General features: G+C 40.8%; 1 protein-coding gene across 1 annotated transcript; it reads left to right on the top strand.

Annotated features, from left to right (window-relative positions):
- The first annotated feature begins 9,606 nt into the window (after positions 1 to 9,606).
- Positions 9,607 to 12,977, top strand: LOC121281142 (protein Wnt-8-like). Its single transcript, XM_041193867.1, has 5 exons — positions 9,607 to 9,636; positions 10,052 to 10,190; positions 10,286 to 10,411; positions 10,577 to 10,719; positions 12,349 to 12,977. The coding sequence occupies exons 1-5, from the start codon at positions 9,622 to 9,624 to the stop codon at positions 12,907 to 12,909; spliced, it is 984 nt and encodes a 327-aa protein (XP_041049801.1). The 5' UTR covers positions 9,607 to 9,621; the 3' UTR covers positions 12,910 to 12,977.
- Positions 12,978 to 15,885: the final 2,908 nt, after the last annotated feature.

Here is a 15,885-nt window from a genome sequence, read left to right as displayed (position 1 = left end):
AATGGAGTCAAGATAGCAAGAAATGAATTCCATGGGGCAGGAACAGGCTGACATGATTGGTCTGCCGGTACAGTCCTGTTTGTGGATTTTGGGTAGGAGGTAGAAGTGGGCCGTCTGAGGTTAGGAGACTATGAGGTTGAAAGCTGTGGAGGGAAGATCTCCAGAGGAGATGAGGTCAGTGACAATCCTAGAAACAATGGCTTGATGGTCAGTGGTGGGGTCATGGTCCAGGGGGAGGTAGGAGGAATTGTCTGCGAGTTGACGCTCAGCCTCTGCGACAACAACAGCACGATCCTTGTCAGCAGGTTTGACGACAATGTCAGGATTGGACCTGAGAGAACAGAGTGCGGCAAGTTCAGGAAAAGAGAGGTTAGAGTGGGTGAAAGGAGCAGAGAAATTGAGACGACTGATGTCACACCGACAGTTCTCAATGAAAAGATCAAGAGCAGGTAAGAATCCAGAAGGAGGGGTCCAGGTGGAGGCGGGTAAAAGGATCCGTTGAACAGGGAGAGGATTCCAGCCCAAAGAAGTGAGCACGGAGACGAAGGCAACGGAAGAAGAGCTCAGCATCGTGCCGAGCCCAAAATTCATTGAGATGAGGGTGTAAGGGTATGAAACTGAGTCCTTTGCTGAGCACTGAACGTTCAGCATCAGAGAGGGGAAGGTCAGGAGGTATGATGAATACATGGCCGGAGCTGGGATTGGAAGACGGGATGGGGACAGAGGAACAGGCGGGGTGGAGGGTCCTGGATGGGCGTTGGTGTCGATGAGTTGTTGGAGCTTGCGTTCCTTTGCACCTGAAAGAAAGAGACAAAGTTTCTTGTTGAGGCGTTGTAGGAGACGAAGAATAAAATGAAACTGGGGGCAAGGACACCTTAGAGTCGGTGCTGCTGGAGGGAGGGGTCGAGTGTGTTCAAATGGTGGCGCATGGCACTGAGTGTGGATCTCAGGATGCGACGAGAACAGCAGTCCGAGGAGCATTGTATGTCCCGGAGATGCCTGTAATCCTGGATGGGTTTGAAACATGAGGGATAGAACTTCAGTTGGAATCCACGAGGGGTAAGTCGGAGATAGAGACAGTCACTGAAGAAGGAAATATGGCTGTGAAAGCGAGTTTTAGTAAACACCTTGTCAAACACCAGGAGAGAAATGGAAAGCAATGAAGGTGAACAGGGCAAAAGAGACAGGTGGAAATCCTGTCGGAGAGAAGAGCAGTACTTCTTCAAGGTAGGCATTCCTTGAAGAGAAGTGGCAGTCAATTAAACACTAAGATAAAAGCAAAATACTGTGGATGCTGGAAATCTGAAACAAAAACAAAAATACTTGGAAAAACTCAGCAGGTCTGACAGCATCTGCAGAGAGGACTGGGTGCCGTGCTGGCTGTGGGCTTCACATCATACAATCCGGGAAAAAGGACTGCACTTAATTATCAGCTTAGATTGTGCATTCTAGAATGGGATATAAATCTTCTGACTCAAGAGGTGAGTGCCACTGAGCCAAAGCTGACATTACATCTCTCAGTCAGAATGACTAATGCATGGGCTACAAAGGAAGCTTGAGAAACACCAATTGTGATGCCTTCTCCTACCTACTCCAAACTCCAACAACTAGCCTAGTCCCAGAACAGATAGGACCCACAATGCTGACAATAACCTATTAATGTTGTAACCTCATCCTCCTCTCCATAAGCCTCTAGCACGCTTCACCAGGAATGACACTGGCCCCATCACCAACTACCGCTCAGCATGGAATTGTATAATTATGTATGACCGTCCTTGCATTTAAGTATTGTGAGATCCACTTCAATCTTCACTCTAGTTTGTAGTTCTTCTAACTATCATTGCTTTTGTCTTTTTGGTGTTCATACTCAATCCATATTCTAAACTACTTGATTTTACTTGATCCATGATATTTTGTAATGCCTCTTCTGATTCTGCAAGTAGCACTGTGTTGTCAGCGTACCGCAAATTCGTTATATTCTTGCCTCCAATTTTTACCCCTATAAGTACATTTAATTCTCTGAATATTTGTTTTGCGTGCAGGTTGAACAATTTTGGCGAGAGTACACAGCTTTGTTGGACCCTTCTGTTCACTTGAAACATATGTGCTTGACCAGAAGAGGGACAGTCTTTAAGCTCACTATTTGATCCCAATATAGGCTCTGGATAAATCTGACATCTTTACAGTTGTCACATTTCAGCAACATGTCCATTAGCTTTTGGTGATAAACATGATTGAACACTTTTTCATAGTCTATGAAGCCTATGTAAATGATCTTGTTCACTTCTAGATATTGATCGAAGATTGTTCTTCAGTTAAATATTCCCTCTTGTTCATCTCCAGATCGCCTTTCACCAATTTCTGCTTCAAATGTGTTATTATTTCTATTATGATTTTCAAGATCACTTTAATGGGATGACTGATTAAGCTTATAGTTCTAAAATGATTGCACTCCATGGCTTTAAGGTTTCTTAGATAACTTAAATAATAAATGTGTCAAGTCACTTTTTTTATCCTTTGGTATATATTTGATCACAAATTTCTGTTATCACTTCTAATTCTCTTTCTCAAAAGGGCTTTTAGATGTTCTGTTGTTACTTCATTTATGCCTGGAGCTTTTCCTGTACTCGTCAAATTCAAAGCATTCTTTTCCTCTGATATCAATGTTTGATCTTTCATTTGTCTCTATATCTTGAGGACTCCCTCAATTAGGTACATCATACAATTCACTTATTTTGTAAACTAGAGTGAAGATTGAAGTGGATGGTGTCACACTGGAACAAGTAAATAAGTTTTTCTATTTAAGACAAATGGTAACAGAAGAAGATGGTAGATGTGGTGCTGAAGTCAGTAAAAGATAGAGATAGCCAGAAGTAATTTTGTGATGATGAAAGGTGTGTTAACAACAAGGAAAACACTCATGAGATGCTACATGGCAAAATGGATAAAATATGCTTCAGAAACCTGGACAATAAATAATGATCTGTGGAAGAAAATAAAGAACTTTGAAATGCAGACACTAAGATGTATACTTAAAAATTCCAACTACAGACCATAAGACAAATAAAGAGGTGCTTAAAATCAGAAGAGCCCAAAAAGAACTCTAAAATGTGACATCCAGAAAAGAAAATGTCAGTATTTTCAGATATGATCAGAGTTGAAAAACTACAGAGATCTCTTGTAGAGGGCAAAGTGGAATGCAGTAGAAAGAGGGGTCAACCTAGACATAGTTGGATGATGGATGTCACAGAGGAGTTGCAGACAAGCTACAAGCTGGATGTGCAAGGATGGCGTAAGAAGAGGAACATGACATTCCATGACAGCGGATCTCCTGGTAGGAGTAGCTACAAGCAGCAGCAGGATTGTGAGATATGTATTCTATATATATATAAACATACGAATTAGGAGTAAACCACTTGGCCCTTCGAGCCTGCTCCACTATTCAATAAGATCAATACTGATCTGATTGTAACCTCAACCCCACGTTCCCACCTACCCCTGATAAGCAAGGGGGTGAGAGGTTATTAGGAATCTATCTACCTCTGCCTTAAAAATATTCAATGACTCTGCTTCCAAGGCCTTTTGAGGAAAAGAGTTCCAAAGACTCTCAACCCTCCCAGAGAGAGAAAAAATATGAAATCACGTCGTGAGAGCATGTGTATTTCATGTATAAAATTAACACAAAAGGCAGGTAAGGACAGATATGGACTAGGCAGGAATCCTCATTCCACTCAGTGGCTGTCACACTCTTACATGGATGGCAAACTGGAGTTGCTGTAAGGAATATCAGTAAGGCAGACTTACCCTTATGAATCACAAAAATACTTACTGAATTAATTTAAATTGGACAAATTCTGCACTTTTCGCAGAACTGTTGGAAGTTGGATTAACATACGAAATATAAACGCTGGCGTTAGTTTACTGATGCATCTCCTTAGTTTACCGAAAACAATTAAATTTAAATCTGTAGTTTTTTTTTTAAACAAAAAGAAACTGATAGACTGGGGATAGATCAATATACATGACGTGACAATTTGATTTTCCAGTGACCTACTTTTGATAGCAAAGTAATTGATTTAAAAATGTCCATTATTTTTATTGAAACAAATCTACAAGAAAGTCAAAGCCCAGATAATCCAGATAGAAAGACCCCATGGATGTTCAAATTATCTCAAAGCAGCTGAAAGTAGGCGCTCTGGATCGAAACCGCTCGATTCTATTCCGCCAGTTTTAAGCAAGATTATAATTTACCAACTTTGGCTCTTGGCACGGTCTGCTTTGAACAATGTGTTGTTAACGTCGGCAGGATGTAGTTTTTGTTTTAACAGGATTAGACAGAAGTTCACACTTCTTTAAAAATATAGTGCGATTCGAGGGATAGTCGTGGCTTTCAAGTTCTGCGATTTACGTGGTCTTAAGAGACACTGTTTCAAACAGCCAGCTCCCTGCCGACTTGTTATTGACTCTCGCTATCAAAGAAGCTTTATACTTCGTGCTAAAATACGTGAAAAATTACAAATAAATAATTCGTTTAGGATAAACTTAACTTTTGCAAAATGTGTGCCTGAATATAGCAAACATTTGATGGAATACAAGTTTAAAAACATGGAAATTAGAAGAGTTTCAATTGCCCTTCACAATTCCTGGAACTTTACTAATTTAAAACAAATTGTTTATAGCTTTTCCGTTTCAACTCAATGCCCCTATGTCCAATATATTTTCTTCATGGTCTAGAACAGAATTTAGATTATGTGTTTACATAAAACGGAATTACTGTAAAAAATAATTGAAGAACTAGAATAGCAATAGTTTGCCACAAATGCTATAAAAGACAAATAATCATCTAAACTAAACGTTGTGGATCAGCTATAGAAGTATTATTTAATTTGCTAGAACATCCCGAATTTCCACATTGCTTCATAGTTTGCCATTGTGAGATTTGAACTCCTGATCTTGGGCCAGTACCATAACCACTTGGCTATTTAGGCCAAGCTTCCAAATTTCCACATTTCGTACCTTTCAATCAAGACTTTACAATATGCTAGGATATTCTACTCCAGTGGAGAAGGACAGTCTTAACTCATTTCTTGATTCATCCTCGATAAAGCCTTTAAAATACATAAATTTTAACATCTGAAACATTTTCTATAGTTCCGTGTTTCTAAAGTTATTTAGAAACCATACGCCACTCAATTAGCCACATCACGTGGAATGCATTACATCCGAACAAGGCTCAGCTGCTTAGTTAGCATCTCCTGCATGTTTGACAAATCTCAGAATTCAATTGGAGTGCTCTGATATTTACATAGTCTCGAAAACGCAAGGTTTCTTTCCCCCACGACCAGAGTTACTATTTACAAATATAATCAACCTTGGCGCCTCGAGGTTGTTGTAAGTACACGGGCTGGTCTGGTTATATATTAAGTTTGTAATACCATTATATTTTCTCTGATATTAAGGTAAAGCCTTTGAGACTGGAGTGAAAGCTTAACCGCCTTGTTATTGTATGCTGCTAAGAACTCTGCTGAACTATTCCATCACCGTTCAAACACAGACAACGGTTTAATCATAGTAAAACCTTGAACAAAATCAGCTCTCGAGCAGTGATGGAGGAAGGGCTATTAATGAGAGTTGCTAACCTCGAGATCCATTTGTTAAAGGCGAGAGGTGATAGATGGGATATTTGGGGAGACTTGGAGCAGGCATTTCAAACAAGTGCGAGCGAGGTAGTCGAAGGTTCTGTACGCGAGGAATGGAATGAGGTAAAGATTCTGAAAAATCGAAACACGGGGTTTATAGGATTATCGAATGTGGAAAACCACTGAGGTGTGGAATAGGATATAGAATTTGAAATTTATGTTGGACAGTTCACGCGGTTATAAAAACATAGCTGGTGGGTAATGGATTAGGCTGCAAGAGGTGGTGTTTGTGAAGGCTGGAATTCACAAGGACAGCATTTGATTCTAAGATAAAAGCAAAATACTGCGGATGCTATAAATCTGAAACAAAAACAAAGTTCAGATCTGACAGCATTTGTGGAGAAAGGAACAGAGTTGACGTTTCGAGTCCATATGACTCCTCAAAGCTACCAGAGCATTTGGTTCTGACAGGGATAACTAGAGTTTCAGTAACGGGTCCGGTGAGATGGAGTGGATAAAAGCCAAAATTAGTTAGCTGTGATGGCTAGAATGCGAGATTTTAACGTCAGATTACGGTCAAGGAATACATAACTATTTTGGGTTTACTTAAAAACAGTACCGGGAGAGAATTTCTCGGAGGTCCCGGCGATCTGTCGCATTTACTTCGGGAGAAGTCACCAAATGACGACAAAGTATGCTAACAATGGAACTTTGGCACCTAATCCAACATTTTAGATGAGGAAAAGTTGGGAGGAGGCTCGAATGAATACAAACACCGGTGTGGAGTGGTTGGGCTGCTTGTGCCGTATAGCCTATGTAACCAGGAGGCGGCGTGGTTAACTCAGTTGTTAGTTTCAAAGAATAAATATATGGCAGGACTCATTGGAATACGGTGAAATTGTTTTTCAAATCGCCCTTTTTCACTACAAGGGTTTAATTTCACTATGGTGTCATTAGTGGCGCTAGCCCGAATTGGAAAGTTGTGGACTGAAGTCCCACTTTAGAAGTTGAGCATTACGATCAAAATTGCTCCAGTCAAGTCCAATACTAAAGGGAGTGCTGCATTGTTAAAGGCGAGATCCCACATGCCCAGTGGGCGCATTCACTGGATGATGAACCCATGGCACTATTTTGAAGAATCGGAGAATTATCCCTGGTGCACTGGTTATCATACGAATTGGACGCAGGAGTAGGCCGCTCTGCCCCTCGAATCTGCTTCCTCACTCGGTGAGATCATGGCTGATCTGATTGTAACCTCAGCTCCACATCAGCGCTGAATGCGGAGAGCTTGCTGTGAGCAAATTGGTTATGGCCCTTCCTACATTGACTAATTTCAAAAATACTTGGCTGTGAAACGCTTTGCGGTGTCCTGTGGTGGTGGAAAGCACTATAGAAATAAAAGTCTCATGAAAAAGATAGGCTTTAATAAACAAATTCACGACTCTCAACACTTAAACGTGAAAGCTAACTCACGCTTGAAAGTATCCTGGTTGAATTTTGTTCTAATACCTCCCATATTTAAAAAAGAAATGTATTTCTGGTGTAAAACCTTGAAATAACCACTTAGCCAAAGTAATCCTTTCCAAATATACACTTCCATTGATAACCCGAAATATTTCCGTCACTTATCCTGAATTTATCAGAATAATTATGAACAGTTGTTCTGATTATTGTACGGTTTTGAGCATGTCACCAGTTCGAAACCAAACCTTTCCCTTACCGTCCGTTTACAGTTAAGTCAGCAGCAGTGTGAACTTCAACGTAAGCGAGAGATCGCTAAGAAATTTCATAATGCCTTAAAGTCTACAATTTGCAAAAAAAAAAGTCCAATTTCTTGACACAATTTGTACCGTTTCGCAATGTTAATGCGTAAACGATATATGGAGCTGACACGTAATTTGTTGAGATCATGATTTTTGAACTCCTAGGAGAGGATGTTTATCTCAAGTAGCGCGTTCCTTTTGCACTATTGAGTTGACAGCAAGTTCATTAGGAGGTGCTTGGATACATATCTCTACAGGACGATTGGACCCCGTCGATAAGTTGCCAGACCAGCCTGAGGCTGCATATCGTAATACCCATTCAACTGTCATTCGCATCACCTAGAAAGCATTGTCCAGGTATTTGCAAGCGGCAATCTCAAATCGAAATGGCGATGGCTACAACTTTTTTAAAAGCCATCTCATTAAAAGATCAACCCCACCATTATTTCGACAGGAGTTACACAAGTTTCCGCCGATTCTGCGTCGGTTAGGTCGGAAGATGGTAAAGTGAATTGCAATTCAGTTTCCACTTTTATCATAGGCAGTAGTTTGACACAAGGTTCGTCAAAGGTTGGAGTTTTGTGCATTTCATTCCTGAATTTGTACATTAAGATTTTGGTAACACTCCTAATTGTACACAGAAGACCACCGTTCTAGCTACTCCATTCGACCATGGCATTTCTACTGGAAATCTTATTTATTAACTTTTTAAAATGTCTTTCAATGCGCTAGTTATTCTGTAGCCAGCGTGAAGTCAAGTAGTGTGAGACTGCTTCCTGGAATAGTCTCACACCAGTTGCCAAAGTTTAGGTCACACTTCATTTGATGACCTTAGATAAGCGTTATGCCGTTGTCTTCGGTGTGATGGGAAAACCCGATTGCATCCATGCAGAAACTCGTATAGCTGTTTACTAAGTAGTTCATAATATGCCTTCGCATTAAATTACGCATGGTAGTCTTGGACAATGTTGGAGCAACAAATCTGATTCTAATGCAGCACCTTTATCGGACGCGAAGTCCCAAATCCTTCCCATACAATGAATGAATTATTGAGGTACAGTGACCCGGTGTTGACACAAGACATTGTGTAAATCGTATTTTTAAGGCTCTTCATGAATTGAAATGAATGATCAATGATTCTGTTGGTGCTGAGTTGAGAGAATTGTTGATCCAAGATATTTTAATAGTGCCTTGAGATCTTTAATATTCACTTGAACAGATTTGGTTTAATATCTTGGTGCAAGAATGTCAGTACGTCTGAGGTGCTAATTTTAAATGTTATGCTTAAATTCTGCAGTGGGGCATCTACAAGTGATTTGGTATAGAAGGACCAAGTGTCAATGCGCGTTCCAATTATAAATACTATAATTTCTCATTTGACATATGCAACAATTAATGAAACTAACCGCGAGAATAAACAAAATCGAGCATTCGCGTTTCCTTATATTATTTAAAATACTGTCTAGATAGCCAGATCCTGTTCGGTAGGACAAAGCTTCTCGAAATGCAATCGAAACTAAGAAAAGCTGCAATTCACAACTCCAATCGCTTACCAGAAACAAGTTTTAAAAAAGCCGTCCAATGCTAGATTATTCCCAATTAACAGTACTTCTAGTGAAGATAATTGGGAGAAATAATGAATTGCAACCACAATCGTAAACAGTAGAATAACTTTGATATTTAAAGTTGGTTCTTCGTCAATAGAATTTAGTATTTTTAAGGATAGATAAATAGAAGCATCGAGATGAGCAAGTGTTGTATGTGGTGTGCATAAAGTTAACCTAATTATGGAAGTATTCAATAAATGACTATTGGCTTTAAGTGTTAACAATCCTTTTGAAATTCATTAGGCCTTTCTAGTCTACGATTGGATGGTGTTTGTTTACACTTTGCTCGGCTCCGAACTGGTTAATTTACAACAAAAGTGTTTTCCTGACCGCTGTGCAGCCTATATAAATAGCGGAACAACTTTCTCAGCCCTCAATTTTCGAGTCCAGAGCTATTTCAGCGAATGAGACCGCTGCCATGAATCTCGCCGAAGTAACTGCTTGCTTCGCGCTGGTTTACAGTTGCATTACTCCAGCAGTTTTGTGGTAAGCTGGCCTCTTCATACATTCTGCATTTTTATTCCAATGTGTAACTGCAAAGTGGAATAGTCACACCATAGGGAACTAAACTTCCTGCTGCATTCTTGTTACAGGTCCGTAAACAACTTTTTGATGACCGGACCAAAGGTAAATTGACGTTGTCCTGAACAAATTTGTTTGTATTCTTTTGGAACTATTTTAAGATCTCTTTATTCAAAATCCATTTCATTTGAAGTTAGTACTTTAGGCATATTACAACACGTGTTTTAATGTAATGGATTCACGGATTGCCTGCGTCCCTTCCATTAGCAGCTGGTAACATTTCCCAAGGCCGCTGAGAATATTTTGCCAAGTTAATCACAAATCTCTCTTTAAACGTTCAATGACAATGTCTCGATTTTCTTAACTGTTTTTCTTTTAGAAAGACATGCACACGAGTAACAAATTTGAGTATCAAACTATTGGCATAACATAAACAATCCGGCTTCACCTCGCTTTGTAAGAAGTATGCAGGTGCTGTTGATGTATTTGATGAACCGATTGCGGATACTTTTATTGGTAGGCGTTCCTGACATATTCCAGCAGTGTTGCTGCTGGGGCTGAGTCCGGGATTGAGGAATGTAAACACCAGTTCACCTGGGACCGCTGGAATTGTCCAGAGAGCGCATTGCAACTCTCAACACACAATGGTCTTCGGAGCGGTAAGAACCCCACCGCAGCTCATAAACAATAGTTTCTAAATAGTGTTTTACTCAGGGTTATTTGTTGACTAACTTTTTTAATGTGCTTTTATTAGCTACTAGAGAAACGTCCTTCGTGCATGCAATAAGTTCTGCAGGTGTCATGTACACCCTGACGAGAAACTGCAGTATGGGGGACTTTGATAACTGCGGATGCGATGAGTCTAGAAGCGGTGAGGCTGGTAGGTTGGAAAATCTTGTCCGAACTTTTTAGTTCCTTCCTTAGTTCATTTCCAAGGGCATGCATTTATTTTGATCTAATTTTTATCAATTAAAATTAGACATGTTTGCTTCAAGTCCATTTTGTAGTAATTTCTGTGCTAATGTGTCTAAACATCTGTTTGTAGGTGGACGGGGCTGGGTTTGGGGAGGATGTAGTGACAATGTTGAGTTTGGAGAACGAATTTCTAAACAGTTTGTCGATGCTTTGGAGACAGGACAGGATTCGAGAGCTGCCATGAACCTCCACAATAACGAAGCAGGAAGAAGGGTAAGTATTTGTGATAATGAGTTAACTTCTAAATGTTGCATTATGGAAAACGAGTGCTTCTAAATCGTATTAAATTATTTGCGTTTACTCGATCGAATATTTTATTACTGAAGACTGCTCGTAGGTTTACACTTGTCTCTTCATTGTTGGACAAAATTTATCCAGTACACCAAGTTAAAATCAAATATCGGGATGGTCCTTGCATTTTAACATTTTTGGAAACATTGGCAATCATTAGGCAATAAGTAAAGGTAAAGATGTCGGCAGTTAACTTAATTGAGGACTGGACGAAATACCCGTACTGTCCTTTTCACCTGAGTCTGAACCTCCTGACAAGTTTATTTTTGAGTGCTCTACAAAGCAATAGCATTCCAGTTCTCGGCGGGTTTTGGCCCCCAGTGCAAAAACCGTTTCTTTCGTTGCTTTTTATACTTTGGAAACTACGGAACAATACTTTGCTGGGAATTGGTATGAAATAACAGTGCCTAATTCTCGCTTTCTGCCTGCCATATGGCGTAACCGCTTCCTCTGTCACAGTAAGGCTGCAAGAAGGTAACTTCTATTTGCCCGTTACCCTTCTGAAGACGGCCTGGTGCTGCAATGCTTTCCGAATGTGGGTGTTCTGGTGTTTCAGCTAGGTGTACGCTTCAGATTGAGCAAAACTATATTTGGGGAGGGGCGTGGGGAGAGCTACAGCAATGCGTGATCAAAATCATTAGTCTGGACAGAGTAAATGGAGAGAAATTGCTTCCATTGGCGGGAGAATCGAGAAACAAAGGGCACCAATGTAAGGTGGTTGGCGAAAGAAACAAAGGCGAAATGAAAAACTTATGTAGCGAGTGGTTAGGATCTAGAACGCACTGCCTGAATGTGTGGGAAGCGGATTCAATCAAAACCTTAGTCGGATAATTATCTGCAGTAAACAGAGAATCCGGGGGAGTGGAACCAGGTGAGTTGCTTCTGATGACCCTGGAAGGAAACGACAGGCCGAAGGCCTGCTTCTGTGTTGTAAACATTTTATGATCAAGTCTATATATCTATACACGTACTTTCCAACCGGAATCTCTGGATGGGAAAGTGTTTTCGCTATTTTGTTCTCCCTACCCATTGTGCTAAGATCAGCCAGTTCCGCAAAGACCATACCTGGAACCTCCAGTTCTCAATTCTATTGAGCAACAGAAGTTGTACAGAATATTTACCTTGATTGGAATAAAGATAATGGGGGACGGGGCGCAATGGTCGTTTGTTGTTTATACCGTGAGTTGGGAAAACTCTCCCTTGCTGCATGCACTGACCTCTAATTCAAATCAATAAATTACTGAAATCTTGTATTGGGATGCAAATCTAGAATTATTTGTTGCGAAATAGAATAAATCGACAACCTTTTTACTTTTTTGTAAAATTCAGGAGTACTCCAGTTGCTGACACTATTTCGTCCATAATATAAATCACCACCCCCCCTTCCCGCCATCAAATAAAAGTGTGTGACGGTGATGCAGTGAATATTTATATATAGTAAATGAAACTTTAAATAGGAATTCTACAATAGTTTTGATCTAATGTGAGCACTTTGATTATAGCCATGGTGTTTGTGTAAATTGCATTATAGAGTTGATGTTGATTCCGTAGGCTGTCAAAGAGACCATGAAGAGAACCTGCAAGTGTCATGGCGTGTCAGGGAGCTGCAGTATCCAGACTTGCTGGCTCCAGTTAGCTGATTTTCGCGACATAGGGAACTTCCTAAAAGTGAAACACGAACAAGCTGTGAAAATCGATTTGGAGAAGCGGCGCACGAAAGGAGGGAATAGCGCGGATAACCGGGCAGCGATCGCGGATGCGTTTAGAGCAGTGCTCCGAACAGAACTTGTCTACTTGGAAGACTCTCCTGATTACTGCGTCCGGAACGTCTCACTGGGATTGCAAGGAACAGAAGGAAGGGAATGTCTCCAAAGTGGCAAGAACCTCTCTCAGTGGGAGAGAAGGAGCTGCAGACGGTTGTGCGGAGAGTGTGGACTCAAGCCAGAGGAGAGGCAGACGGAGATCATCAGCAGTTGCAATTGCAAGTTCCATTGGTGTTGTACTGTGAAATGTGAGCAATGCAAACAAATCGTAACCAAACATTACTGCTCTCGGCGAGAGAGGAACAGATCTTTCAACAATAAGCGTAAAAATCGGGCCCGGAATTGGTGAGACCCCACCCCACCCTCATGAACTCCTTCAAAATGACTTTTTTTTAAAAAAAAAACCAACGCTAGACTTCAACAATAACTTGCTACTCTCCGCATTCATTTTGTTAACTGACCGTTGTCAAACTTGCTTTATTCCACCGTTCTTATCTGTTTGCTGATTATTTTACACTGCTCCTTCAGTTGCAACATTTTAGAAGCAAAAAGATTTTAACTAAATATTCGTTTCGAAAAATGTATTTAAGGCCGGGAGTATTTAAATTCTAGTCTGCAAGCTATCTAAAGGAATGTTTCTAGTTGTATATTTGTGAATCCAGCAGTTTCTTTCTGGGAAAGTGGGTGTGGTACTTCATTCGACACTTTCGTCTGCACGATTATAATTGTTCTTATGCACTTATTTTTCTATAACCTTATTTTGCACCAGTTTAAAAGCGTTCGCACTGTTACGGAAACTGCACGTGGACACTTCCAGGAATTTAGATAAACTAATGTAACATCAGAAGTTGCTGTAAAGAACTTGTCAATAGTTTTGAGCATCTCCTCAGGTTTATGATATGGCGAATAAGGAAACGGCTGACAATGCGTTTAAGTTAAGTTCTGGATAAGTACACTAGACTAGAAAATTGGTTCGTATTCTCCAATAAATTTATTTCAGTCAACTGTTGGCTGTTTTTTTTTAAGTTTCGAGTTGTGAAGTTAAATTTCAATAATTTGACAGCTCTTACTGCAGAGCTGCTATTTTATTGGATAGTGTAAAGGGGGATTGCAGAAACGTAAAATGTCCTACAACTTATTCCTTTCAACGCATATTCTTAAACCGCTGAAGGTGAACGTGCCTATGTTGCACTTTACTTGAACATTTAGGGCCTTTACCACAGCAAAACGTCCAAGGCGCTTCATTTGAATTTTTAGACAGTGACGACTGAGCTACACTAAATATTGGGCTGAATTTTCCACTGGACGTGGGACCGGGTCCCAACATGTTCACCGCCCAGTTAAGGATCCCAGAGGCAGGTGCGCAGGACACCATGACCCACTCCAATGGCGTCTAGTAGCCCCGTTGAGACCTGTGGAGCGCTGCTGAGGGCCAGACTGAGAATAGCGGGGAGACACTGTCGTCACTATCATCACTGGAGCAGATGAAAAGTAAATACAAAAAATTTTTACTTTTTTACAAAAAGTAAAGTGCTCCGCCGCTGCTGCCGGACCTGCTGAGGTTTTCCAGGTATTTGTTTTTGTTTTGGATTTCCAGCATCCGCAGTTTTTTGCTTTTATGAAAAGCAAATACATTTGACTGCGACATTTTCTACATTTCTTTACTCAATGGCAAGACTGATATTTGCTGCTGGTGGGCTCTTCAAATGTCTCAGTTAATGAGACTTCCACCTCCCACTGAGCGCCTTTCGCAATATTTCTAGTGTTCAAAAACAGGAGCTAATTTCCCTTAGTGCTTTAATTGGCTACTGCTGTGCGGGTAGCCACTGCCGCCTGTAGCCCGCCACCTTGAAAGATGTACCTGACACACGTTGTTCCAAATTCCTTTTTCATTTCTTCCCCCCACCCCCACACGCCTCAATGGGGCTGGGGAAGATTTGAACAAAAAAAAACTAAGGCTGAACCAACCTGTTAGATGCTGCATAAACTTAAAAGGTCATCCAAAACCTTCTGCCTGTGTCCTTACTTGCACCGAGTCCTGTTCATGTATCATGCCTGTGCTTTATGGTTTCATGGGGAGCGTCTTTAAAGGAATAAAGAGATGTAAAAGTTGAAGGAAATTCCAGAGCCGGGAGCTCGGGCAGCTGGTTGCATAGTCACCAATGGTGGAGCGATTAAAAGCGGGGATCCTTAAGAGGCCAGAAATAGGTAAGCACAGATATAAGTAGTGGGACTGGAAAATATAACTGAGAAGGTTAGGTAGAGCCATGGAAGGATTTTCCTAGAGGTTCACTAGATTGCTCCCCGGCGTGAGAGGCTGGTTCTACATTCTCGAGTTTAGAAGAATGAGAGGTGATCTAATTGAAAAATTCAAAATTCTGAAGGGACTTGACAGGGTAGACACAAACTGTCTCTTCCCTTTCCACCACCCCCACCCCCCAAAGCTGGGGAAGGGCACACTCTCGGTATTAGTGGACAATCATTATTACTGAGATGAAAAGATTTTTTTTCACCTGAAGTTGTGAATCTTTGGAATTCTCATCCCAGAGGGCTGTGGACACTCCATCATTAAATGTGTTTTTAACGATGAGAGATTTTTGGTGTCTCAGGAAATCAAGGGACATGAGGGGAAGGAGGAAAGTGGAGTTAACACTGATCAGCTATGATATTGAATGACTGACAGAGCAAGCTCATGGGCCATATGGTCTATTACCTTTATGCTCGTATAACTTGAAAACAAGACTAAGAATTTTAAATCAAGGCATTACTTAACCAGGAACCAATGCAGATTTGCAAGCACAGGCATGATACATGACCATGTATCGTGCAAGTAAGGACACAGGCAGAAAAGTTTTGGATTACCTTAAATTTATGGAACATGTAGGATGTGGGAAGCAAGCCAGGAATGCTGGAAATCGTCAAGTTAAAAGTAGCAACATGCATAGGGATTACAGCAGCAGATGAGCTAGGTGGGTAATGTTAGAGATGTGGTCTTACCTATGTGGCTGAAACCCATCTGAGTCAAATATGGCACGGAGGTTCAGATTGGTTGGTTCAGCCCCATACAGTTACCAGATAGAGGGATGGAATTGGTAGCTAATGAACAGAGACCAAAGACATTTATGATATTTAACTGGAGAAAGTTTTTACTCTTCAGGTACTGGATGTTGGATTAGCAATCAATTTAGACAACTGAAGGGTGCAGAGAGGTGGAGGGGTAGAGCTGTGTTTAGTTCTTAAAGGATTGCAATTTGTGTTTTTCATTTGAGTACAGTGCTGTGCTCGTTTCCTAGAACTATTGAAAAAACGCAGAAATCATATTCCA

The sequence above is a fragment of the Carcharodon carcharias genome, chromosome 8 (assembly GCF_017639515.1).
Source record: "Carcharodon carcharias isolate sCarCar2 chromosome 8, sCarCar2.pri, whole genome shotgun sequence".
Classification (NCBI taxonomy): Eukaryota; Metazoa; Chordata; class Chondrichthyes; order Lamniformes; family Lamnidae; genus Carcharodon; species Carcharodon carcharias.
The sequence above is the reverse complement of the archived record's forward strand: the minus strand, read 5'-3'. Positions and strand labels throughout refer to the sequence as shown.